We start from the raw sequence: 27440 nt of genomic DNA on the forward strand, positions 1-27440 counted from the left end.
GCCCGCGCCTCCCTCGCGTGTTTCTCCGAGCTGGCCTAGCCGTTCTCTCTCCGCTTCTCCGCACTCTCCGGCCTGCTCCGGTCGCTGCGATGAGCACTGGCACCTTCATCGTGTCACAGCCACTTAATTACCGCGGCGGGGCCCGCGTGGATCCGGTGGACGCCTCCGGCACCGAGAAGGCGTTCGAGCCGGCAACCGGTAACTGGACGGAGATCAGGCTGCCAGGGCCTGGGTGGCCAGGCTGCAGACGCCATGCGGGCTGGGTTAGGGGCAGGGTCGGGCGGGGGTTGACGCTCCCCCGCCTGAGGGGTGCGCCTGTTCTAGGCCCTGAACCTTCATTCGGTGCGTTCAGCAAACGTTTATTGACCACAGACACTTGACGGTGTAGAGTATAAAGTTGTATGTGTGTGCCTGCAGCTAACGCTGCTGTGCAAACACGAGTGCATCTGCACCCGGACAGGAAGGGAGTCTAGGAAACTGGAAAAGCTGGTGAGTTGCGCGGCGGGGTCATGGGTAATTTTACAACGGCCTGAACAGAGAGCCCACAAAGGTGCGTGAGGTGGTGTCTTTGTTAATTATTACCCTTTAAAGCTGGGGCTGCAGTTCTGTCTTCCGCGGTGCCCTTAGTAGAGGAGTTCTAGAAGGACGGGGGTGAAAAGAAACACGTGCCAAAATGGAGGTGCTCGCACAAATGATTCTAATGAGCAAGACTGAGGACTTTGTTGCCATCTCCTAGTGTTAAAACGTTTCTGAACATAAATCGGAACTGAGAAGAGGGGACGAAATCTTGCTTCTATCCAGTGATTAATGTGTGCCAAGCACTGTGCCAGGCCTCAGATCACAAAGCAAATGAGAGGTTTTGTTTTGTGTTTGTTTTGCTGGGTTTTATGGAATATTTATGGGGAGAGAAATGTAAATGTTTGCGCAAACCGGAATGGCATGTAGCCAGAGAGATTTAAAACTGGATTTCAAAGGCCTGGGGAATTTAGGTTTGACCAATTACACTGAAGCGCAGAGCGCTGACTTGTCAGCAGGAAGGGGTCGCAGACATCATCAGGGTCTCCTTTAGGTAGGAGGAAACAGCCTCTTGACCCCCACCTCCATGTTGATGCAAAAGAAAGAACAATTGCTCTTTATATTAATCCCCTACAGTTGTGTGAGATCTTTAGCCACTGCCGTTACCAATTGGCTATTCAAATTTGTAACAAATTGCAGGTTTGTCAGATCTCTGGGAAAAAGCAGAGTTCTAGGTTTTCTTGTGGGAGGGGAAAAGAAACTGCTGACTTGACATCTTAGGGAATTCGTTTTGGTAGAGTCTCAGTCACAACCCTTGGGATTTGGGTCTAGAAAAACTGATCATTTCATATTTTGCCCCGAATCGGGATAGGGAATACAATTGAAATAAGAAGAGACCTTTTTTCCCCTGTATTTGAGAGAGTTTTCTTCTATTAGGAATATCTTTTCTTGATATTCTGTTTATTAACCATATTTGTCAAGTGTCAGTAGTATTATATCACTTGTATAGAACATAAACCAGTGATTTAAAATCAGGGTTTGGAGTTCCCATCGTGGCTCAGTGGTAACAAACCCGACTAGTATCCAAAAGGACTCCAGTTCAATTCCTGGCCTCTCTCAGTGGGTTAAGGATCCAGTGTTGCTGTGAGCTGTGGTGTTGGTGGCAGATGTGGCTGTGGCCTAGGCTGGCAACTACAGCTCTGATTTGACCCCTAGCTTGGGAACTTCCATATGCTGAGGGTGAGGCCCTAAAAATACCAAAAAAAGAAAAAAAATCAGAGTTCATGACCCAGGAGACTGAGTATAGTTTTGCTTTTGCAAACCCTCTCAGATTCCCAAATATTGCTAAGCAGTGTTGCAAAATATTTGAAAGGAAGTTAATGTAAGTAAACCCAAGTGTAAAATAGAGCAGGGTGGGGGTTCTTACTCCAAAGTTCATGGTGTACTAGGCAAGGAACCAGATCTCTCTAATTCTGTGAAGTCTGCAACTTTTGTTAGGCGCTTAAAAGGCGTAGTGACCCTTAAATAAGAGTTAAGAACTACTGGTATAGGTTGGTCACTAAATCAAACTATACTTAAAAACAAGGGGATCATTAAAAGGAAAATTGGATACACCGTGTTTTATTTAAAATGTGTGATCACAATTTGCGATGACACTGACTTTCCATGTATTTATAGGTCGAGTGATAGCTACTTTCACATGTTCAGGAGAAAAGGAAGTAAATTTGGCTGTTCAAGATGCAAAGGCTGCCTTTAAAATATGGAGCCAGAAATCTGGCATGGAGCGTTGCCGAATTCTTTTGGAGGCTGCCAGGATAATAAGGGTATGTTTTGATTTACTCTCTTCCAGAAAAGCCCTCTTGAATTGCTCTTTGAGTTCCTTGTGATGATTTGCAGTTAGACTTTGATGCACTATGACCTTTTAATGAAACTGAAAAACATTTTCACATGCTCACTTTGGTGGGTACAACAAGCTTTCATTCGGTGATTAACTTCTGACTCGTAGCTCCTTGTGAGGTCTCCCCTGGCAGGTTTTCTTTGCCTTTTTTTGCTGTGGGCTCCTCTAGGCATATTGAGCTCCCAGACAGGGATCAGATCCCAGCCTCGGTTGTAACCTAAACTGCAGTTGTGGCAACACCAGATTCTTAACCCACAGTGCTGCACCATGCTGCCATCCTGTTTCACCACAGCAGGAGCTCTTGTTCCTTCTTCTTTTTTTTTTTTTTTGTCTTTTTCTAGGGCCGCACCTGAGGCATATGGAGGCTCCCTAGGCCAGGGGTCTAATCGGAGCTGTAGCCACTGGCTTAAGCCACAGATCCAAGCCGGGTCTTCGACCTACACCACAGCTCATGGCAACGCCAGATCCTTAACCCACTGAGCGAGGCTAGGGCTCAAATGTGCAACCTCAAGATTCCTAGTCGGATTCATTAACCACTGAACCACGACAGGAACTCCTCCTTTTCCTTCTTTTTTGGAGTGCCTTTTGTCTCCTTTTCATTTTGACTGTGTGTACTTGCTTCCTTTTTACTTTTTCCTCTTGATGACTCTTAAGCTCATTTTTCTTTCTCAGGCTTATTTTCTGCCACAAATTGCCTGGAAGATTTCCTAGATTCATTGATGTTCCCCTCTTAAGAAACAAAGTTAAGCTTTGTTTAACTTTGTTTTACAGTCTTAAAAAAGTAAAAGTACCAGACTGTCATTACAGAAAATTAGAAAATTCCACGGATATACACCAAAATATAAATCAAGAAGATCTCTCAGTGGTAGGAGTGTTGCAAAATAATTGATGGGAAGTTAATGTTAGTAAACCCAACTGTAAAATAGAGATAGGCAGGGGTTTCTACCCTGAAGTTCATGGTATACTAAGCAAGGAACACAATCCCTCATCAGTAATGTTACTCAGAAGCTGAGGGTCTGGGAGTTACCATACTGGCAAGGTTATGTACGTATTCTGATGAGAGACATGAAGCTTTCTGGATTACGGAAAGAGATTTTATTACAGCAAAATCCAGCAGCCAGAGCAATGCTTCAGCATCAGTTTTCAAGCCCCAGCCCCCACAGGGTGCTGCAGAGAGAGCCACATGTTTTCCGGTTACATGGTTACATACGATGGGTTGCACCAGAGGAGAGGAACCTGAAAATGGTAAGATTCAGTTTATTTAGGGGCTGCAGGCACATCTGCCCATTCTCTCCTCAGGAGAGAGAGAGGTTACTTATTAAGCAGCTCTCCAGAGTTAAGGAGGTTTATTACTCTGGAAGGTAAGCAGATCACTCTAGGAACAGGAAATGAGAGATTATAAATCTATAAACTCCATATCTCTCCAGAGAGAGACCTCTTTTTTCTTTCTTTCTTTTTTTTTTTTAATGGCCCCAGCTGTGGCATATGGACATTCTTGGGCTAGGGGCCAAATCAGAGCTGCAGCTGCAGCCATCTTGCCAGATGCGAGCCGCATCTGTGACCATGCCACAGCTTGCTGCTGGATCCTAAACCCACTGAGCGAGGCCAGGGATCAAACCCTCATCCTTGTGGACACTGTCGGGTTCTTAACTTGCTGAGTCACAATGGAAACTCCGAGACCTCTATCTTTAGGGAGACAGTATCTTTGCCTTCCAAGACCTTTGCTTTGCAATCAGTGTCCTTTGCTCAGAAAGCCTGGGCCATGCAGTAATGTCAAAATACTCATGGAAAATTTTCTCCCAACAAAGTATTTTCCTCTATTAAAATTTTATTTTTAATTTGGTAGAACAAAAGTGGTAACTCAAAGTTGATAATTTTTTATTCTCAGTTGTCTTTCATTTTTTTCCTTAGGCGTGAGCATTTAGGATTGTCATGTCTTCTTAGGAATTGACTCCTTATGGAGTTCCCGTCGTGGCGCAAGTCATTAACAAATCTGACTAGGAACCATGAGGTTGAGGGTTCGATCCTTGCCCTTGCTCAGTGGGTTAAGGTCTGGTGTTGCCGTGAGCTGTGGTGTGGGTTGCAGACTCGGCTCCGATCCTGCGTTGCTGTGGCTCTGGCAGCTCTGATTAGACCTCTAGCCTGGGAACCTCCATATGCCGCAGGAGTGGCCCAAGAAAGAGCAAAAAGACAAAAAAAAAAAAAAAAAAGAATTGGCTCCTTTATCATTATAAAATAACTTGTTTTCCTTTATCTTGAATAGTATCTAATATTATTTTGTTCTGAAATCAACTCTGTCTGCTATTTTGTTTTTCTTTCAACTTCCCATTCCATTCCTTTAATATTTATGTATTATTTTATCAGTCAGAAATATACTACAGCTTTTCTGTAAAGCTCTTGTCTGACAGTCATTCCCTGGATCTGCTTTTACCCAAAGGTGTTCCACAACTGAACAAATCCCATCCTCTGATTACAACCTACAGCCATAACTCTCAATTGCTTCCTTTTTTTTTTTTTTTTTTGGCTGTGCCCGTGGTATGCGGAAGTTCCCGGATCAGGGATTGAACCCATGCCACAGCAATGACAATGCCAGATCCTTAATCTACTGAGCCACCAGGGAACTCCCCTCAATTGTTTCTTTTAGTGATTTTTCTGGTTGATCATGATCTGCAGTTCTTTTCCTTTTCCTTTTTTTTTTTTGTCTTCTAGGCCCCCCCACCGAGGCATACGGAGGTTCCCGGGCTAGGGATTGAATCGGAGCTGTAGTCACAGCCACAGCAACACGGGATCTGAGCCGTGTTTGCGATCTACACCACAGCTCACAGCAACACCAGATCCTTAACCCACTGATTGAGGCCGGGGATTGAACCCACGTCCTCATGGATGCTAGTTGGGTTCATTAACTGCTGAGCCATGACGAGAACTCCCCATTTTTTTTTTTTTTAACTAAGCATAATTATCTTTTTAAAAGAATTTTAAAATAAGTTAAAATATATATGTATTTTTTTAGGGCCGCACCCATGGCATATGGAAGTCCTCAGGCTAGGGGTCGAATTGAAGTTACGTCACAGCCACAGCCACAGTCATGCCAGATCTGAGCTGTGTCTGCAACCTACACCACATCTCATGGCAACGCCAGATGTTTAACCCCCTGAGCGGGGCCAGGGTTCAAACACTCATCCTTATGGATGCTAGTTGGTTTATTACCACTCAGTTACAAGGGGAATGCCCCTAAGTTAAAAATATTTTATGTTTACCCACATTTTTGCCATTTCTAGTGCTCTTCATTTCTTTGTGTAGACCCAAATTTCTGTTTGTTTTTTTTTTTTCCTCTGCTTGAAGAAATTTCTCTAGGATTTTTTATATTTTTATATTTTTTATTTTTATTTTTTTGTCTTTTTGCCTTTTCTAGGGCCGCTCTCATGGTATATGGAGGTTCCCAGGCTAGGGGTCCATTCGGAGCTGCAGCCGCCGGCTTATGCCACAGCCACAGCAACGTGGGCTCCGAGCCGCATCTGCAACCTACACCACAGCTCACGGCAACGCTGGATCCTTAACCCACTGAGCAAGGCCAGGGATCAAACCCGCAACCTCATGGCTTCTAGTCGGATTCGTTAACCACTGCGCCACGACGGGACCTCCACTAGCATTTTTTATAGTGCAGGTTTGTTGGTAATATCCTTTCATCTTTTGTAGGTCTGAAAAAATATTTATTTTGCTTTCATTGTTGAAAGAATTCTGTGCAAATAGTTCTAGGGTTGTCAGTTTTTTCTTTTAGTAATTTAAAGATGTTGCAACCACTGTCTTCTGGCTCGTGTTGTTTCAGAAGAGAAATCTCCTGTCATTCTTATTTTTCTTCCTCTGTAAATAATGTGTTTTTTCCCCTCTGTCTGCTTTTAAGACTTTTCTTCCTATCACTAGTTTTAAGCAGTTTTATCTTTTGATGTATTTTTCTTTATATTTCTTTTGCTTGCAGCATATTGATCTTGAATTTGTAAATTTATAATGTAGTTAAATTTGGGAAAATTTTGGCTATTATTTCTTCAGATATTTTTATCTCCCCTTTCTTCTATCTCCTCTTTTTCAGAGCCTCCAATTACGTATATGTCAGCCTCTTTGAAACTATTCCACAGCTCACTGAGGCCCTGTTCATTTTATCCCCCAGTTTTTTTCCCCTGTGTGTTTTATGTTGACTATTACCATTGTTAACGCCTCAATCTCACCACTTTTTCTTATGTAGTGTCTAATCTGCTATTAATCCCATCCAGTGTATTTTTCATCTCTAGAAGTTTAACTTGAACTTTAAAATCTTTTTTTTTTTTTTTTTTTTTTATGTTCCATGTTGCTCCTTAATATGCTCTTGTTTTCCTCTGTCTTCTTCAACACATGGAATATAGTTATGATAACATTTAGTATCCCTGTCTACTAACTCTATCATCTATCAATTCTGGATCTCTTTATCTTGCTTTTTTTTTTTTTTTTTTTTTTTCGGTTTTTTAAGGAGCGCATCTGTGGAATGTGGAGGTTCCCAGGCTAGGGGTCAAATGGGAGCTGTAGCCGCCTAGTCGGATTTGTTTCCGATGCACCGTGACAGGAATTCCCTGTTTTTTAGTCTTATGTTCCATTCTCACTTTGAGTCTTGATGCTTTTTACCAGATTACAAAGTTGTTTTTTTTGCTTTGTTTTGTTTTTGTCTTTTAGGGCCGCACCCACAGCCTATGGAAGTTCCCAGACTAGGGGTCTAATTGGAGTTGGAGCTGCAGCTGCCAGCCTACACCATAGCCACAGCAACAGAGGATCTGAGCCTCATCTGCAAGCTACAGCACAGCTCGTGGCAACGCCAGATCCTTAACCCATTGAGTGAGGCCAGGGATCAAATCTGAGTCTTTAAGGATGCAAGTCAGGTTTGTTACCACTGAGCCATGACAGGAACTCCATTTTAATGGTTAAGTCCTAATCTTTTCTTAGTTGAAGTCTCCTTATGAAAGTAGTTGTCATAAGGAGTTGCTGCTGTGGCAGGGGTTTGATCCCTGGCCTGAGAACGTCTGAATGCTACAGGTGTGGCCAAAAAGTAAAATAAAATAGAAGGCAATTTAATTTAGATCATGTCTGAATATGAACAGATTGTTCTTTCAAATTGTCCTTTCCAGATTATTTTGAAGGAACATGTACATTTAATAATTGCAAAATTTATTTAGAAGTTACTAGTTTCCTTTTTAAGTGAGCTCCTTTAGACAGAGGCTAGGTCTATCCTTTTTTCTTAGTAACGAATGTGGAATAAATGAATCAAAGCACTTTATACTTCTGGGCTTTGTATAAGTAGAATATGCCTAAATATCATTATCAAACTGTCCTTTCCTGTATTTCATACTGGTTTTCATGTTTCTCCTTCTGTCTTTTCTGAGATTTGGACTGTGGATAAATGCTTATATTAATTTCTGTTGCCATTCCACTTTGCTTCTGGTTAGCCTTATCTGTTTTAGTAAGAGAATGCTCCTTGTCAGTTGTTTGAGTCAGCTTTTATGTATGCTCAGATTTTGACCCTATTGTTTATTTTAAATTGGACCCATAATAGCAAATATCTATTTCTCACATATTCAATTTTTCATCTTCTTTGAGGGAAAAAGGCATTATTCAGTGCTTTTTTTTCCAGGTCTAATTTCCCAAACCTTTTTGTCCATCCCTGGACCACCTTGAGTGCCCCTGAGTTGTGTAAACTACAACTGGAAACAGTATTTGGAAAGAGACTAATGAGTACTGAGCATTCGAAGATAATTACCTTATAATTTTAACATGCTGCATTTCTTTGGGTGAATTAAAGCCATGGTTTTGTATAACCTCTTAAAGGTCAATTGTGTGTTTGGTTATTTTGTGTCATTTTTCTAGGGACTAGAAACACATGTACCTGTATCTATATGTATTAACACATGTACCTATATCTATACATATTAATATAGGTATACACATATATTTCTCAAAACACGCCTTTTCTGGAGTTCCCGTTGTGGCTCAGCGGTAATGAACCCAACTAGGATCCATGAGGACGCAGGTTTGATCCTTGGCTTCGCTCAGTGGATTAAAGATCCAGCATTGCTCTGAGCTGTGGTGTGGTCTGGCAGCTACAGTTCTGATTTGACCTCTAGCCTGGGAACTTCTGTCGGCTGCAGGTGCAGCCCTAAAAAAACAAAAACCAAAAAAACCCCATGCCTTTTCTAAGTGAGGTATTGCTCTTATATCTGTGACAGTTACTTGAGGCAGAGAACAAGGCTGCTGCTTAGAAATAAGCTTTTATTTCTCTTCCAAATATCACACTGCCATTCCTTTTTTTTTTTTTTTTTTCACTGAAAGTGCAAGCTGTTTTAATTTTTTAAAATTGGGCAATGTATTCTGTTTTGAATGTTGACTATATTGAGGTATATGATAATAGGTCTTAAATCTGGTTTTCTCTTTCACCCAAAGGAACGGAAGGAGGAGATCGCCACCATGGAGACCATCAACAATGGCAAGTCCATCTTTGAGGCCCGATTGGACGTTGACATTTCCTGGCAGTGTCTGGAGTACTATGCAGGCTTGGCGGGATCCATGGCTGGTAAGTCCTTCTATGACCAGATGACAAGAAGACAGAAGAACAGAGTTGGGATTAAGGCAGACCTAAGGTTAAAATCATGGGTTCATCACTCTACTTGGATGACCCTGGGAGTTTGTTTATCTCTCTTTATTTAAATGGAGATGATAATCCCTATCTTCTTGGTTATTATGAAAATTAAATGAGATGATGTATATAACGCACCTAGCCTTGTACCTGAGCTGTAGTCCAAGTTGTTGAAAAACCAGTTCTTGCAAGAATCAGGGAGTATATTCATACTGACTAATTTTATGTACTTGGTAAGGAATTTTCTTCGGCCATATAGGAAGTTTATACCAGTTCATGTTGGATGGTCTACTAGGGCCCAGGAGGGCTGTGGGGATCCTGAAGTCTGAGGTTTCAGGGTCCTCAGAGCCTTCAGCCTCTGTCTTTCCCCCATTTCTGTTAATTTCAAGTAAGTTACCTAGTGGATGCTTGGTGAATTTTTAGAGAATTACATCAAGTTGAATGGACATGGGTTTGGAGGATAGAAGGGATTCTTTGTGTGGAGAGAACATGCAGAAGCAGTGTCAGAATGACTAGAATGAACAGAAGAATGGAGATGGGGTGAGCTCAGTGTGCTGGGGGCAGCGAGGGGGCCCATCTGACAGGAGTCCAGGTGCTGGTGGAGTCTTGGGACAAGCAGCACTGCACTCTACTCTCTTCTGTCCCCTTAGGAGAGCACATTCAGCTCCCTGGCGGTTCCTTTGGTTACACCAGAAGAGAGCCACTGGGGGTGTGTGTGGGAATTGGAGCGTGGAACTACCCCTTTCAGATTGCCTGCTGGAAGTCGGCTCCAGCGCTGGCCTGTGGTAAGAATGAATACGTCTCCACCTGGGCACCTCTTCTTCTCTGAGGACACGGTTTCCTCCTGTCTGCCCCTGGGAAGTTTGTAGGTTAGACACACAGCTCGTGTCTACAGTATTCCCATTTTTGTTTATCCAATTTGTTTTTGGGGTTTTTTGGTTTTTTTTTTTTTTGCTTTTTAGGACCACACTCGTGGCATATGGAAGTTCCCAGGCTAGGGGTCCAATCAGAGCTATAGCTGCTGGCCTACGCCACAGCAACTCAGAATCTGAGTTGTGTCTGCAACCTACACTACAGCTCACGGCAGCTCTAGATCTGTGACCCATGGAACGAGGCCAGGGATTGAACCCACGTCCTCATTAATACCAGTCAGGTTCGTTTCTGCTGAGCCACAATAGGAACTCCAATTTGTTTTTGTTTATGGAAGAAAGTAAGTTAATTTTGGTCTTGGAGATCTTATTTATTTATTTATTTATTTATTTATATTTTACTGTCGAATATACTAGCTTTGTGCTACTGGTAGGTTCTCTTCTTCTCTGGATAAGGATTGTGGACCTGAATTTCTGTGTAGGGGGTAGCACTTAGGAGTTTGACTTCATTTAGGAAGCAGAAGGCAAACCTCCTTCATTTGTGTCTTAAGAGAAATGATAAAGTTTCCTTCAGAAAAGCTTCGGCTGATTGACAGAAAGTTTTCTCATGCTATTTGAAGAAAAGAATCTGTGGGAAAAGAATCCTGTATCTTAGGAGAAATCTCTCAGATTAAAAAAGCTTTGCTATTCAGACATTGTATTGAAATGCAGCTTTTTTTCTTGCCTCTTCATATTCTTCTTCCTGCATATTCCTATGTGATAGAGAAATAAAATTAAGTTACTAGCTTTGGGGCCTCTCATCAAATTAAGCTTTCTGGTCTTCAGTTTCACCTTTTATAAAATGGGACTAATTATGCTTACTTCACACTGCTGTTGCAAATGTTAAATGAGATTAATACATGTAAAACAGTCCAGATCTGCAAGTATAAGGTACCCATGGTTGAGACTGTGCAAGTATGTGGTTTGGAGTCTGTTTAATGAGAGAAACCAAAGTGGAAAGAACAGGATGTTTACTTAATAATAGCATCTTTGGCCGAGCATTTGGTGGGGAATAGGGAACAACTGGAGTTGTTGCTTTGTTCTCTGGTCCTATCCTCAGAGGATTCCCAGTCTTAAGAAAAATCTTTCTGGAGTTCCCATCCTAGCTCAGTGGTTAACGAAGCTGACTAGCATCCATGAGGATGCGGATTTGACACCTGGCCTCACTCAGGGGGTTAAGGATCTGGTGTCGCTGTGAGCTGTGGTGTAGGTTGCAGACGCAGCCGAGGGTGCGGCCCTAAAAAATAAAAATAAATTAAAAAAAAAGAGAAAGAATGACCAAACAAATCTCCCTGTGTTTGTGTTTTGGTGATGCAGGTAATGCCATGATCTTTAAACCTTCTCCCTTCACGCCTCTGTCTGTCTTGCTGCTGGCCGAAATCTATACTGAGGCTGGCGTTCCTCCTGGGCTTTTCAACGTGGTGCAGGGAGGGGCCACCACAGGCCAGCTTCTGTGTCAGCATCGTGATGTGGCCAAAATCTCCTTCACTGGAAGTGTGCCCACCGGCTCAAAGGTGAAGATAAACCTGTTTAGGTGAACACAGGTGGCATCTCGATGTGGCTGTGTCAGGCCTCCCCAGGGTGTATGCTGGAGGCTCATCCTCTCATTTTACCTAGCTTGTATTGGGAGGGAGGCTCTAGGTGTTACTGGGCAAGGCTCTCAAGTGTGCTTTAAAGTGTGAGGGGGTGAAGGGGGCACCCTTGGGGTGATGACAGCAGCCCAGTGGGGATGGGAGTCGTCATCTCCTGCCCGTGTCTGAGAGGGGAGGCCCTGGGCTGCCACTTATGCCATTTGGTGACTTTCCTCATCTATAGCAGCCAACCTCCTAAGGAAGAGTATTTTTTCAGGTTATTTCACTTTCATTGTTTTGACCTTAATTTGTGCTCTGGGCTCTGTCAGCCTTGAATACATAATAGTAATACAAAAGAGTTTTTGCCCATGACAGTGAGGTAAATTGTCAGTGTTTTTTAAATGAACTCCCTCTTCAGAATATCAGGTGCAATTCTGTGGGTTCTCGTCAGTGTTCTGGAAAAGAATATTTCAAGTAAACGACAAAATATGTTGAGAAGAGCAAGGCTGCAGGCCAAGTTCAAGGTGACTTTGGAGGGTCAGGGTTTAGTTAACATTGTGTACCATCTCAATTGTGTTAAACTTCTGAATGCTTTTGTTCTTCTTCTGGAAGATCATGGAGATGTCAGCTAAAGGAATCAAACCTGTGACCTTGGAACTTGGAGGCAAATCTCCACTGATCATCTTCTCAGATTGTGACATGGGGAATGCGGTGAAGGGGGCGCTGATGGCCAACTTCCTCACGCAAGGCGAGGTGTGTATCTGACCTGGAAAAGGTTTGAAAGGAATCTCACAGCATGTCTTAAGGCTTGTTATTTTGAAATAATTTCAGACTTACAGAAAAGTTGCACAAATAGTACGAAGAATTTGCATGTACCTTAGAATGAGGCTCCTCAAATGTTAACATTTTATCTCATTGACTTTACTGTTCCTTTTGTTTGTCTGCACATACATATGCATATTATTTTTTTCTGAACTGTTTGAAAGTTACAGACAGGAGATCCCTGACCTCCACCAGTGTATATCCTAAAAACAAGTGCATTCTCTTAAATAAGCACAACATATCTAGGAAAATCCAATAATAATAACTTGATATTAATGTAGTACTATTATTCAACCTATAGCCTTTATTTAGATCTCACCATTTGTTTGACTAATGTCCTTTTAGCAAAAGAAGACATTTTTTTTTTTTTTTTAAACTGGTCCAAGATCTAATCCAGGATGATGCATTACATGTAGTTGTCCTGTCTCCTCAAACTCATTTAATCTGGAACAGTTCTAAAGTCATTCTTATCTTCCAGGACCTTGGTATTTTTGAAGAATACAGGCCATGTATTTTGTAGAGTGTCCCTCATTTGGGGTCTCTCTAGTTTTTTAAAAAAATTAGATTCGGGAGTTCCCGTCGTGGCACAGTGGTTAACGAATCCGACTAGGAACCCTGAGGTTGCGGGTTTGATCCCTGCCCTTGCTCAGTGGGTTAACGATCTGGCGTTGCCGTGAGCTGTGGTGTAGGTTGCAGACGCGGCTCGGATCCTGAGTTGCTGTGGCTGTGGCGTAGGCTGGCAGCTATAGCTCTGATTCGACCCCTAGCCTGGGAACCTCCATATGCCGCGAGAGCGGCCCAAGAAATAGCAAAAAGACAAAAAAAAAAAAAAAAAAATTAGATTCAGGTTATGCATTTTTGACAAAACAAACACTACGAAAATGATGTTTTATAGTTTCCAGTGGTGGTGTTGACTTTGATCACTTACTTAAGGTGGGGCTTTACTGTAAAGTTACCTTTTTTTTCCTCTGTGGTTAATAAGTCTCTTACAGGAGGGAAGGTGAAACTCTCTTGTTCGTTATTAAACTTTGACCTAAGTTTTAGTACTCATAAATGGTGTTTGCTGGAAACATTTTTTCCTAGTGGTCACCAAATGGTGATTTTATGCTTCCATTATTCCTTCTACATTTGGTTACTATCTATTGTAAGAAAGGACTTTCCCTTCTCTCTCTCTCTCTTTTTTTTTTTTTTTTTAATTCTTTTACTTATATCAGCATGGACCCATGGATTCTTATCTCCTTCTGTGGGTTATAATCCGTTACTATGATTCTTTTTTTTTTTTTTTTCTGTCTTTTTTTAAGGCCGCACCTGTGGCATATGGAGGTTCCCAGACTAGGGATCAAATTGGAGCTGCAGCCACTGGCCTACACCACAGCCACAGCAACAGTGTTGGATCTGAGCCTCTCCTGTGACCTATACCACAGCTCATGGCAATGCCAAATCCTTAACCCACTGATTGAAGCCAGGGATCGAACCTGCATCCTCATGGATACTAGTCGGGTTCATTCACCACTAAGCCACATGGGAACTCCCCTTACTATGATTCTTGATTTTGATGCTCAAATAATTGCAGATTCTGTTAACGGGAGTCTCTTTTTGTGACATTTTGATATGTTCATTATTCTCTGAGCACTTCTTTATTTCCTGGCACAGCAAGGAGCTCTCTGGTGGAGGTCTGGAACCAGCCATTTCTCTAAGGAGGCTTGGTTCCATTTAGTGGTAAGCGGTATTTAGAAACCAAGATCTAAGTGCCAGGTGTGCTCATTTCTGCTAGGGTATCATGGTTTCTATATGTCTTCTCAGAGGCCAGCGTCAGGAAGAATGATTGGCATATGTGTATTATGTATACATACATATCTATTTCTATATCCATCTGTATTAATAACTGCAAGTTCATACACATATTTCCAGCCAGTTCAATACTGCAAGGTTTATTTAGCCTCTTCTCTTCCATGTTTATAGTTTCCTTCTTGACAGTGAGACATTTTTCTTCCATTACTCACAGTATATGAAATTTCTCAGTCCTAGAATCTATTTATAATAGTTTCAGATTTGTGGACCTACACTACCATGAAAAATAAACCTTTTAACTAGAGTTCAGCATTTTTTTTTTTTTACGGTTCTTTTTGTCTTTAGCCTGAAGGTATAGTTAAAATTCTGTGTTCAGAAGTTAATGGGTTGGCTGTACTTCCCGTCGTGGCTCAGTGGTTAACAAACCCAGTTAGTATCCATGGGAACATGGGTTCAATCCCTGGCCTCGCTCAGTGGGTTAAGGATCTGGCATTGCCGCGAGCTGTGGTGTAAGTTGCAGATGTGGCTCAGATCCCACGTTGCATATGAGGCAGGTTTGGCCCTAAAAAGAAAAAAAAAAAAAAGGGAAGAAGTAGTTAATGGGTTGGTTTTTCCTTTACCATCCCCTTCAATAATACTCATTTTAAAAAATAATACTCATTTTTAAAAATGAGTTTGTTTTGGAGTTCCCGTTGTGGCGCAGTCGTTAACGAATCCGACTAGGAATCATGAGGTTGTGGGTTTGATCCCTGTCCTTGCTCAGTGGGTTAAGGATCCAGCATTGCCATGGGCTGTGGTGTAGTTCGCAGATGTGGCTTGAATCTGGCGTTGCCGTGGCTCTGGCATAGGCTGGCGGCTACAGCTCCGATTAGACCCCTAGCCTGGGAACCTCCATATGCCGCCAGAGCAGCCCTAGAAAAGGCAAAAAGACCAAAAAAAAAAAAAAAAAAAAAAAAAAATTTCTGTTTTTTTTTTTTTTACTTGGGGTTTGTTTTGCCCTAAATCTTTGCTAATCTTAAACAAATTTATTTATTTTAAGTGAAATATTAACCTGGTTCTGAATGTCAGAATTTTACCAAAAAGGCACACAGAAATGTCACTCTTCTTTCGCTTCTGCCCCACTCCCCGTCCCCTCCTCCTTCCCATCCACCCCATCCAGCCAAATCTCTTTCTCATTTTTCCTTTTTGTTCCTTTTCACATAGATGAGCAGGTCCTTGTATATTATTTTTCCTTTCTTTAAAAGCATGTTAGAAATACTCTCTTCTTTGCTTTCTTCACCTAGTATGTCCTGAAAATCATTTCATTTCATAGAAATCTTCTTTCTTTTCTATAGCTGTGTAGATAGTATAATTCTTTGTACTGCTGTTAATTTTTTCAACTACTCTGTTTTGGATGGGCACTTAGTTGTTTCCAGTATTTTGTGATTACAGATGATGCTGCAGTGAATAACCTTGTTGCCGGAGGCCAGCTCCGGCAGCCAGGGAGTGTACACTTTTTCCCAAAGAAGAGGGATGGACGTTGGCTTTTGCAACAGAGACAGCCTCTTTGTCCCTTCTTTCAGGGCGCTGGACTGCCCAAATTTTATTGGCAAAAGTGGTTGATTATATAGACAGCTTTTTGCTACAGATTACATCACAGTGTTAAAAGTACATTGGTTAACTTTTACATGGCACAGCAGCTATATATCACGTTCTAACATCTTTGTCTTAACTAAATTTAGTGGGTAGAGTTTAGGGGCAATTAGGTACAGTACATCATGTGGAAAGGAGGAGACTCAGTACAAATCATCCCATGGCCAGCAAGTCTCCACAAGTTGAAGAGGTCACGGACAAAAGAATTGGGCATTCACAAATCTTGTTTTTAGACTGGTGCTTATCTTTCAAGCGTTATGGCAGGGAGACAGTGTAAGAAAATATAAACCAACTTAACTGGATAGCACTTAAAAGCTTCTGTAACTCATAGCTAGGTGTCTTTTGGTCAAGAATAATATATGTCTAACTTCTATGAACCTCATTAAAATCCTAACTCTAAAGTTTACTGTATAACTAATTAGTAGATAAACACTATGTTTTAATTAAGTTGGATATGAATAGGGAAAAGTCCTTCAGGATGAAATTCTTATTATATTATTGTTGTAATTTTGTTAAATCACAAATCACCATAGGAAAACAAGAATGGAAAAGAAGAATAATAAGCAAGTAATCAGGAAAGACTGAGGAAAACTAAATAACAAATAAAACAACAGGAAAGACTAGGTCACCCGAGAAACAATCCATGTTCTCCAGTGCAAACATGGAAATTGTTTTCCCAGGAAAGCCCCAATTCTTCCCCATCAACATCAAAATGAGAGCTGTGTAACCCGAGGCCTGGCCCTGGCTTGTACCGTGCCGGCAGGCTTTTTATCCTGACAAGAAGCCCCCCTTCGGCTTGTACCATTCAGGTGAGCTTTTATCCTGTCCAGAGGCCCACCTTCGGCATGTACCTTTCAGGTGAGCTCCCTTCCTTGGTTAGGAACTTGCCTTCAGGTTTTTCTGCCATCAGGCAAGGCCCTTTTTTTTTTTTTTTTTTTTTGAGTCCTTGCATTTTCTCAGCTCCCCGCATAACCTCATGCATGTGTGTGTTCACATTGATGTAAATATATTTTCAGAGTCAATTTCTAGACGTGGTAAATGCATATGTAGTTTCCTAGGCCTATTTTTTTGTGGTAAAATATTAACAAAATTGACCTGTTAACCCTTAAGCATACAGTTCAGTGGCATTAAGTGCATTGACACTGCTGTGCAACCATCAGCACTCTCCATCTCTGGCACTCTTCATCTCATCTTACAGGACTGAGACTGTACACATCAAACAATAACTTCCTCTAGCCTCTTCCTCTAGTCCCTGGTAACCGCTGTTTTACTTGCTATCTATATGAATTTGACTCTTCTAGGTATCTCAGATAAGTGGGATCATACAGGGTTTGTCCTTTTGTGTCTGGCTTATTTCTCTTTACATAAGGTCTTCAAAGTGTATCCATGTTGTGGCATGTGTCAGAATTTTCTTCCTTCTTAAGACTGACCAGTATCCCATGGTACATAGGTACCACAATGTCTTTATCCATTCATCTGCCAGTGGATGTTTAGGTTATTGCTGTCTTTGGCTATGGTGGATAGTGTCGCTGTGAACTTTGGTGTACATGCACCTGCTAAAGCCCCTGCTTTCACTTCTTTTGGGTATATACTCTGAAATAGAATTTCTGCATCATAGGATAATTCTGTGCTTAGTGTTTTAAGGAATTGCCATGCTGTATTCTACAGCAGCTGTACCATTTTACATTCTCACCAACGATGCACAAAGGTTCCAGTTTCTCCTCATCCTTGCCAATACTTGCTATAATCTTGTTTTTTTTGATAGTAGCCTTCCGAATAGATGTGAAGTAGTATCTCACTGTAGGTTTTTGCTTGTATTTCCCTTACGATTAGTGATGGTGAATGCATATATAACTTTATAAGATAGTGCCATATCCTCCTCCAAATGGGTTGGATCAGCTTGCATTCCTACCGACAATGTATGTGTACCTATTTCCTCACAAAGTAAGAGACGGTATTTCATTGAAGTGTTCATTTCCGTTTTCTAATTATGAATGAGATTGAACATCTTTTCTAGGCTTAAGGACCATTTATATGTGTGTGTGAATTGTCCCTTGTTCATTTTTATATTGAGCTTCTAGTCATTTCCCTCAATTTTTTAGAGTTTTTGTTCTTATTCACATACAGTAAATTTAGCTTTTTTTTAGTGTATTATATATCAGTTTTGATTTTTCCCTTAGTTTTATAAGTTATTTAAATATTGGTGATAGTACCCTTTATAATGGACATTGCAACTATTTTCTTCTGCTTTGTCTATTGCTTCTGGCTGTATTTAGGACGTCTTTGCCATGCAAAAGATTATTACTTTTATGTAGTCAAATTTATCATTTTTTTCTTTCATTGTATATAGACTTTTTTTTTCCCCCTCCGCTTTTTAGGACCACACCTGTGGTATATGGAGGTACCCAGGCTAGGGGTCGAATCAGAGCTGCAGCTGCTGGCTTATGCCACAGCCACAGCAACACAGGAACTAAGTCTCGCCTGTGATCTACAGCAGAGCTCACAGCAGCGCCACATCCTTAACCCACTGAGCAAGGCCAGGGATTGAACTTGCGTTCTCATGGATACTAGTTGCATTGGTTACTGCTGAGCCACAATGGGAACCCCTGCATCTAGATTTTGAGTAGTAGGAAACCTTTTCCTATACCTAATTTATACATTTCACCTACATTTTCTCTTAGTAATTGATTTTTTTTTTTTTTTAAGGCCACAGGTGCTACATATGGAAGTTCCCAGGCTAGAAGTCGAATCAGAACTGCAGCTGCCAGCCTATAGCACAGCCACAGCCACGTGGGATCAGAGCTATGTCTGCAGTCTACACTACCGCTCACAGCAATGCCAGATCCTTAACCCACTGAGCAAGGCTAGGGATTGAACCCACATCCTCATGGATACTAGTCGGGTTCATTTTGGCTGAGCCACGATGGGAGCTCTGGGTCTGTTCTTGTTTATGGTATGAGATTGTATACAACACGGCTAACCAGTTGTAGGTCTGTTTGTTACTAGGTCATCTTTGTTCAGTGGCTTGAGACTCCACCTTTATCATAAACTAAATTTCTTTGAGTACTTGGATATCTGGTTTTGGACTTTCTTTTACCTGGTTTGGATAGCATTTGAGCAGTATTTATGTTCATATTTATGTTCCTGTCTGAGTAGTCATTATTTGTGGTTTTAGAGACAAACATGGACTGTGAAATGCTCTAGGTTTTTCTTAGACTCAAGGACTCAATTCTTAACCTATTTTTACTCTTTAGTCCCTTTCACTCTTACCTCCTATTCTCAAAATATTCAGCCAAATTGAGCATTGGAAATGAGGAAATAGAAGACGCCCTGTGGATCATATGGATCAGTTAATTGCCTTAGAGAAACATAAGCAAAAACAAAGATACAGCTTTTATCTCAAAGGGCAGCTAGTTTGTGCCTGGAGGGTAATATGTCCACAGTTACATGTGTGATCCTATTCAGTATGGTGATAATTTTTAGAAATAGAACTAATCTTTAAAGAAAGCATTGTCTCTCTTAAATGTAAAGCTGTTGTACTTTTTTTTTTTCCCTTTTCCTTTTTCTCCCCTTACCTACATGTAAATTTGTGTTTGTTCTTCAGGTTTGTTGTAATGGTACAAGGGTATTTGTGCAAAAGGAAATTCTTGATAAATTTACAGAGGAAGTAGTGAAACAGACCCAAAGGATAAAAATTGGAGATCCCCTTCTGGAAGATACAAGGATGGGTCCCCTGATCAACCGACCACATCTGGAGCGAATCCTTGGGTTTGTTAAAGTGGCGAAGGAACAGGTGAGAAACAAGTAGAGAGGAGATGATGGGGAGAGGGGTAGCTACTCCTAGGTTCCTTGCTCCATATCCTTTTCCTGTGGTCTTATCCTTTGGGGAGCATCATTCTGCTTGGTACCTGCAGTGGAGTGACCAAGTATGCATTTGTCAGGAATCATGTAGCATTTCATGCATGCATATTGAGGTTGTACATGTAACACAAAATACGCATTCTTTTTTCTCTTCTGGCAGGGTGCTAAAGTGTTATGTGGTGGAGACCTATATGTACCTGAAGATCCCAAATTAAAGGAGGGGTATTACATGAGACCTTGTGTGTTAAGTATGTCCTCTTTATGTCTGCTTTAACAGTTCAAATCAAATATCAGATAGAAAAAATATTTCTAAACTATGTATATGGTGTAAAGCAAGGGTTGGCAGACCATGTCCCCACAACTCAGATTTAAGCACTAGATGTTCTCCCGAGTGCCCCCTCCTCCTGGACGATGGTATGTGTCAGTTTACTTGGGACTTAAGCTGTTGATTTGGAAGCAAGGAGCTTAAAAAAATGAACGTGCGTGTTTGATTAAAAATTAAGTAATGAATTTCATTTCTGAAGAAAGTTGGTAAAGAATGTGCATTTCATTGAACTATAGGTCATCAATATTATAAAACCAATTTGTCAGACACTATATTAACATTTAAAAAAATTATGTGATATAATAATTTTCCGTCTTAAAAATCGGGTTTGGTCAAGTCTGTAGTCATCCTCCTGTTCTCACACCCATCTCCTTCTCTTCTGCTCGGGGTGACACTTTCCTAGATGTCGTTGTTGTCAGTGTCACTGTGTTGTCATGTACTTTTCTCTATCGTTTTATAATGTATGTTAGTATCTCCTATAAAAATACTGTTGGTTTTCTTGGCTTTAAAAAACTATATATAGAGGCAATTATGTTGTATAATTCCTTACACCTACCTGACCCCCTTGCTGTACAGTGGGAAAATAAATTAAAAAAAAAATAATTCCTTACACCTTATCTTGAAGACAGATTCAGCTCATTTTTGTCCTTGAGGTTGATAGTGGTGTCACTTGATATGTGATGCAGTTTAACCTTTAAGCCCTTGCCAAAAGAAGATCCACTGATGTTTTAGGGACTGCGAATTTAGCGTCCAAGCCATGGATTAGCTTGTAGCTATTAAAGAAGAGAGATGATTTACGGTATGTTTTTAAATAGAAAGTATAGGTTCAACAGTAGTGGGTATGCTATTATGTCATCTATTAAGAACCACATACGTCCGTGGGAAAAAGGGAACAGAGTATGCATCGTAATATTAATAGTGGATTTCTCTGGATGTTGGGATTAAGGTTCTTTTTATTATATTTTGTGCATTTCTGAATATTACAGATGTTCTATTGAGAATGTTTTACAATTGGGAAAACAGATTAATTTTAAACAAGCTGTGAACCCGCACAGAGAACAGGGAGCGCTACCTTAACTTCATTCAAGTGATTCCGAAAGCCTGGTTTGTGGTCCACAGCATCAGTATCACTTAGAAAACTTGTTAAAAAGGCAGATTTCTGGTCCCTATGCTAGACCCCCAAATGTAACTCTTGGGGGCTGGAACCTCGTGATCTGCATGTTGATAAGTCCTCAGTTCATTTTTCTATGTGTTAAAATTTGAGAATGACTCCAGGGCCTCAATCTTTAGATTGTTTACCTGAGATATGGGGCTAGAATATAGTGAATGTTTTGTTGTGGGCAGGAGCCCTCCCTTTCTTTGTATGTCTGCTGCTGCTTTATCGCCTCATCCCTCTTGACTCTCCAGTATAGAACTCACTGCACACAGAGCCATACTGTGTTGTTAGCCTGCGTAAGATAAGCTATATTCTGGGACTCTTGGGTGATGTGTTGTCTTGAGTAGTTTAATATTCCGGCTAGGAGTTCCTGTCGTGGCACAGTGGAAACAAATCCCACTAGGAACCATGAGGTTGCAGGTTCGATCCCTGGCCTCACTTAGTGGGTTAAGGATCCGGCATTGCCGTGAGCTCTGATGTAGGTCAGCTCGGATCCCTCATTGCTGTGACTATGGTATAGGCCAGTAGCTATAGCTCCGATTAGACCCTTAGCCTGGGAACCTCCATATGCTGTGGGTGTGGCCTTCAAAAGACAAAAAAAAAAAAAAAAAAAAAAAAAAATTAAAATATTCTGGCTAATGATTTCCCTAAAAATTATATATGGATTAGTAGTTTTTAAAGATATAGAATGTAATAAACTACCATTATTACATTCTAAAAATCATTTACTATACCTTTGGGGACACCTAAACTGTCTTCAAAGTACAAGGTAACATAAAGATGACCAGAGTGCTGTTCTTACTTTGTATACATAAGCTCCAATCCACCTCTTTTGAGATTTTAGAGTCTTCATCTTAGACTTGTCAGTAGTTAGTTTTTAGCTGTGGCTAGTGTAAAGCTGCTGTTTATAGGGGGGTTCCTAAGCAGCTTTCTGCCTCCACATTGTTTACGTGTGTAACACAACCTTGCAAACCACTCTTCTCCCTTTGTGCAGTGGTTGCCAGCGCTGAGGTGAGCTGTCATGCAGATAAAAGCACCACTCTCTCTCTCGAATCCCTGGGGTTCATTATTGCAATATAAATATATGAGCTTCTTTAGATATATGTGCATATTTAAAAATGCCAAGTGTGAATTTAATCATGTTAGGGAATGAGGCACTTAAAAACTTAGGTCCATTTTCATGTAAAGTGATCACCCCTTCAATTATTTTTTAGTTTATGTTTTTACGTTGGATTTTCTTTTTTTAAAAGTAGTTCTTGATTCTAACTGTATATCACAGTCATTAAGAAAATGTGAAAAAGTGTGAAAATGTGTAGCATTTTTGCAGAAATTGGGAAGATACATGCAGTTATTTATATTACATTTAGTTATTAAATTTTCTTCAAAAACATTACTTTTCGAGGCTGCGTAGAAGTTCATGCTTGGGATGTGTACTGTTCACGTGCTCACTCCATCTGTTTTGGATATTGGTTTGCTGCTTCTCTTATAAGGAATGCTGCGATGGAGGTCCTTGTACTTACATCCTTGTCCACTTCACTTCAGTAGCTGTTTCGAACAAGCAGAGTAGAATTAGAACTAAAGGCCATGACCTTAATACATAGTGTTAAATAGTCACGCAGAAAGGATACTGTGATTTATATTCACACCGGAAACATCACATTGAAATTTCTCTATAGCCGTTTACAATGAAGAAGAAATTTCCATATGCCAGAAATAATAATTCCTTCACTGATGTTTGCTTTTTTAATGTTTGCAGCCAACTGCAGAGATGACATGACCTGTGTGAAAGAAGAGATCTTTGGGCCAGTTATGTCCATTTTATCATTTGACACTGAAGCTGAGGTTGTGGAAAGAGCCAATGATACCACTTTCGGACTAGCTGCCGGTGTCTTCACCAGGTAGGTGGGGAAGGACACCTCGTGCGGCTTTGAAGAGATGGGGCTGCAGTATCTGCTTAACTGATCTTATTCCCTCCCTGGAGTTGGCCATCACTCCATTTCCATCAGCAATTTCTGTTTGCTTCAGCTAAAGTCAGAGGATGCTAAAGTTGCATTTTGCAGTTAGGCTTGAATAGCCAGAGAACCCTGCTGTTGAAGTTTACCTTAAGCTGAAAGGTCTACTCTTTTTTTATTCATTCATTGAATAAATATTTAAGGTTCTGATCTATGCAAAGCATCATATTAGGTGCCTGTTAAAAACATACATGCCGAGGAATTTAGAACCTACAAGCTTATAAATGTTGGGCAGTATTCTTCAAAGACATGATTTTTAATGGCTTCGTAGTAATCTCTAATTGAAATGCATTATAACACATGGTTTTCAGTTATTATATGTTTAGAGTGCTATTTCTAATTTTTAATTATTGTAAGTAATGTGATTAATACCTTTGCTCATAAATTTTAACTACTATAAGAAAAGCAAAAAGTGATTTAGAGTAAAATTTCTTTGAAAATGATTGTAGATTGACTGACTATAAACAAACTGATTAGCTTTGGCTGTAGTAGGCAGTTTTCTAAGACTGCTTAACACCTGGGATTATGCTGTTTTTTCAGTGATATGCAAGGTTAATTTTTTTTTTGCAGTTTTGTGGTCAGAAACTAGGGGAAGGAAGACCCAAGTCTGCCTTGAGGACCTGATATAATAGCTTCTTTCTGAGTTCTGAAGAAAAGAGTGAGGAGCTACTTTTTTTTTTTTTTAAATAGACTTTATTTTTTAGAACAGTTTTAGGTTCACTGCAAAACTGAGTGGAAAGTACAGATTTCCCAAGTACCCTGCCCCCACATATGCGCAGCCTCCACTGTTATCTGCATCCCTCACCGAGTGGAACATTTCTTAGAACTGATGAGCCAACATGAACACATCATTATCACCCAAAGTCCATAGTTGACCTTAGGGTTCACTCTTGGTATTGTACATTCTCTGGTTTGGACAAATATATATAATGACAAGTACCCACCATGACAGTGCTCTCTGAGGAGCTGCTTTTTGTGATTTGAGGATTGAGTGGGTTGTCTTTTATGTTCCTGTGTCACCAGAATAGGCCAACCACAAAGGAGGATAAACTTTTTAAATAGTTTTTTTTGTTTTTTTTTGTTTTTGTTCTTTTTAGCTATTTCTTGGGCCACTCCTACGGCATATGGAGGTTCCCAGGCTAGGGGTTGAATCGGAGATGTAGCCACCGGCCTACGCCAGAGCCACAGCAACGCGGGATCCGAGCTGCGTCTGCAACCTACACCACAGCTCACGGCAACACCGGATTGTCAACCCACTAAGCAAGGGCAGGGACCGAACCCACAACCTCATGGTTTTACCCAGGAATGGAATTGCTGGATCATATGGTAACTCTGTGGTTAACTTTTTGAGGAACTGCTAAATTCTTTTCCAACGTGGCAGCACAGTTTCCCATTCCCATAGCAACATGTAAGGGTTCCAGTTTCTCCATATTCTAGGCAGCAGTTGTAATTGTGTGTTCTTTTGATTTTTAGCCATCCTAGTGGATGTGTAGTAGCATCTTGTAGTTTTGATTTGCATTTCTATGAGTTGTCTTTTTATGAGTTGTCTTTTTACTTTGATAGTCTCATTTACAGCACCAAACTTAGTAATTTTGATAGTACAATTCTGTTTTTTCTTTATCTGTTACCTCTGGTGCAATGTCTAAGAAGGTTTGGTCTAACCCAAGGTAATAAAGATTTATTCCTGTTTGCTTTAAAGTGTTTTATGGTTTTCACTCTGACATTTTAGGTCAGTGATCCATTTGAGTTAATATTTGTATATAGTGCAAGAAAGGGATCTTCCTTCATTCTTTTTGTATGTGGATATCTAGTCGTTCCAACACTATTTGTTGAAAAGACTATTTTTTTCCCCACTGAATTGTTTTGACACCCTTATTGCTGAAGCATCTGTAGATGCTTCTGGTTGCGACTATAAAATTCAAATCCTCATCTGTTTTGCCTGGATGACATAAGATTTTAAAACATATTCTGAAGAAACAATTGGCAATGTTTTGAGACCCTTAGAAGTGAGTCTCACTTTTCCTATTAAAGCCATAGCAAAAGGAACTGTGAATAACCAATGCATTTTGCCCTCTTCCTAGGGACATCCAGCGTGCCCACAGAGTGGTGGCTGAGCTTCAGGCTGGAATGTGCTTCATTAACAACTATAATGTCAGCCCTGTGGAGTTGCCCTTTGGAGGATATAAGAAGTCAGGTGAGGAGCTGGGAATTGTGAAAGCAAACCTCCATCTCCAGAGACCCTGGTCATAATTCAGTCCTTAGAGACCAGGTTCCTAAAACCTGTCTGTGTAGCAGAATCATCTGGAAAAGTATATGAATTCCTGGTCCTCCTTTGCACATTGTATTCATCTCTAGAAATGGAAGCCAAGCATCTTATTTTTTCCAAATGTTCTCCAGAAGGTTCTGATGTGTAGACTGGCTTGTGAACAGTGATGTACATCTCAAAGAGGTTTGTCTTGTGGGTGGGAGTTACTTTTTCCTTGCAATCTGTGATTGCTGTAAGTATAAAACCAGTCCTAGACCTTCTCACCATGGCAAGTGTGTAAGTCTAGTCTGTTAGGAGAAGATTCGAGGCATCAAGAATGTAGCCATTACTTTGAAGTCCTTTCTTTGGAGCTTGTTGCCAATTTCACTGGTTCTTCTGTATGAAAAGTGGTTTGGACTTTCTTATAGAGGCATCATCCTGAGTCCCAACCCCAGTCTCTTGGCAGATACTTACGGCCATCACAGAGTTGGCAAGCATAGAAGCACTGATGAATGATGATGAGATGGTGGATGTTAATCGACAGTTTTTTATTTGGTATTTCATTTGGTATTATCCTGGCCTTTTTTTGTTTGTTTGTTTGTTTTGTTTTTTAGGACTGCACCCATGGCATATGGAGGTTCCCAGGCTAGGGGTCAAATCAGAGCTACAACTGCCAGCCTACACCACAGCCACAGCAACTCGGGATCTGAGCCGTGTATGCGATCTACACCACAGCTCACGGCAACGCCAGATCCTTAACCCACTGAGCGAGGCCAGGGATCAAACCCCACAACCTCATGGTTCCTAGTTGGATTCGTTTCCACTGCACCACGATGGGAACTCTGGTATTTCTCCTGGCATTCTTAGTCATCCTTGTCCCTACAGGGTACCCAGAGGAACTGTACACACAGGCCCCAGCGCAGGCTAGGAACCGAGCTCTGTTTCATTAATTCTGGAGAATTTTAAGTTGACACTGACTTTCAAAGGCATCAGGTTGGTAGTTGTGGAGACTGCTTTAATGCTTTGTAAGAAAGTCGGAACATTTTTAGACCTTAGCCTAGGGTATAGATGCTGGAAGTTAAAATTTTGCAGGTAGGAAAGGAGACCTGGATATTTCCCTGCCAACTGAGGGGTCACGTTCCCATGTCTAGCTCCACAGCTGGTACAGGCAGCTAGGGACTCGTTCCCAGGACTTTTCAGCTCTGCCGTCCTCCCCAACCCTGATTAAGGGTCACTGTGTCTGGACTGCAGCGATACTCACCTTTCTCTTCCTTTCAGGGTTTGGCAGAGAGAATGGCCGTGTGACCATTGAATATTATTCACAACTGAAGACTGTGTGCGTGGAAATGGGTGATGTGGAGTCTGTTTTTTAAAAACCTTCAGTGAAACCAGTGAACACGGCTGGAATGAGAACCAGCAGCCTTGATGGAGGAGGTGCAGCTGCCTACCCTTTTACATCCAGAATGTTGGTCACTCAGGATGAGAGAGTGGTTCACTGTTACTCTTCATTACTCAGTCAATTTCCTAAGTGAAAATGTGCATAAGTGCCTTTTAGATTCTAATCAAGAAAGCTGTAGTTTCCTTCAAAGCACATTTCTCTGAATTCTTTGAGAGCCACTGACACACTTCCAGAGAACAGGGGGTGGGACCAGGATTTTGTTCTTCCAGAATCTACTCACTGCCGAGCTCATTCTCTAGCTTGCTTTAAAGAACCCATCCTTTAGAAGTTCCTGGTGGGATCAGTGCAGGTGATTTCTGCTTCTTGGCATTTCTTAAGCCATGCCCCCTTGTCGTTCCACTGAGAAGGTTGACAGTCGGGGAGAGAGGGCCCAGTTCAGTGTGAATGCTGATGGACCAGAGCCAGCACAGCGGTGAGGAAACTGGCCTCCAGTCCGTAAGTCTGATGTTCTTCCCAGCTGAGCTATTTCAGTGAGGGTTGCAGTCCTTGAATTATAGCTTGTTCTCTTATGACAGAAGAGTTATCTTTTAAATGTACAAATTACTTGTATGCTACTACAGTATACTGAAATGAAATAAATCATACCTTCAATC

General features: G+C 41.1%; 1 protein-coding gene across 2 annotated transcripts; it reads left to right on the forward strand.

The window, feature by feature from the left end:
- On the forward strand, positions 1-27440 carry ALDH9A1 (aldehyde dehydrogenase 9 family member A1). 2 transcript variants are annotated; one of them, NM_001444422.1, is given in 11 exon segments: positions 1-198; positions 2194-2339; positions 8873-9002; positions 9716-9850; positions 11291-11487; positions 12157-12297; positions 19394-19582; positions 19811-19898; positions 22888-23029; positions 25225-25337; positions 26667-27440. In NM_001444422.1, coding segments are annotated over 11 exon segments (1485 nt in total). In that variant the 5' UTR covers positions 1-89; the 3' UTR covers positions 26762-27440.

The sequence above is a fragment of the Sus scrofa genome, chromosome 4 (assembly GCF_054392235.1).
Source record: "Sus scrofa isolate SSC_HxYL_T2T_F1_AM1 chromosome 4, Sscrofa_HxYL_maternal_Yorkshire_Landrace_v2.0, whole genome shotgun sequence".
Classification (NCBI taxonomy): domain Eukaryota; kingdom Metazoa; phylum Chordata; class Mammalia; order Artiodactyla; family Suidae; genus Sus; species Sus scrofa.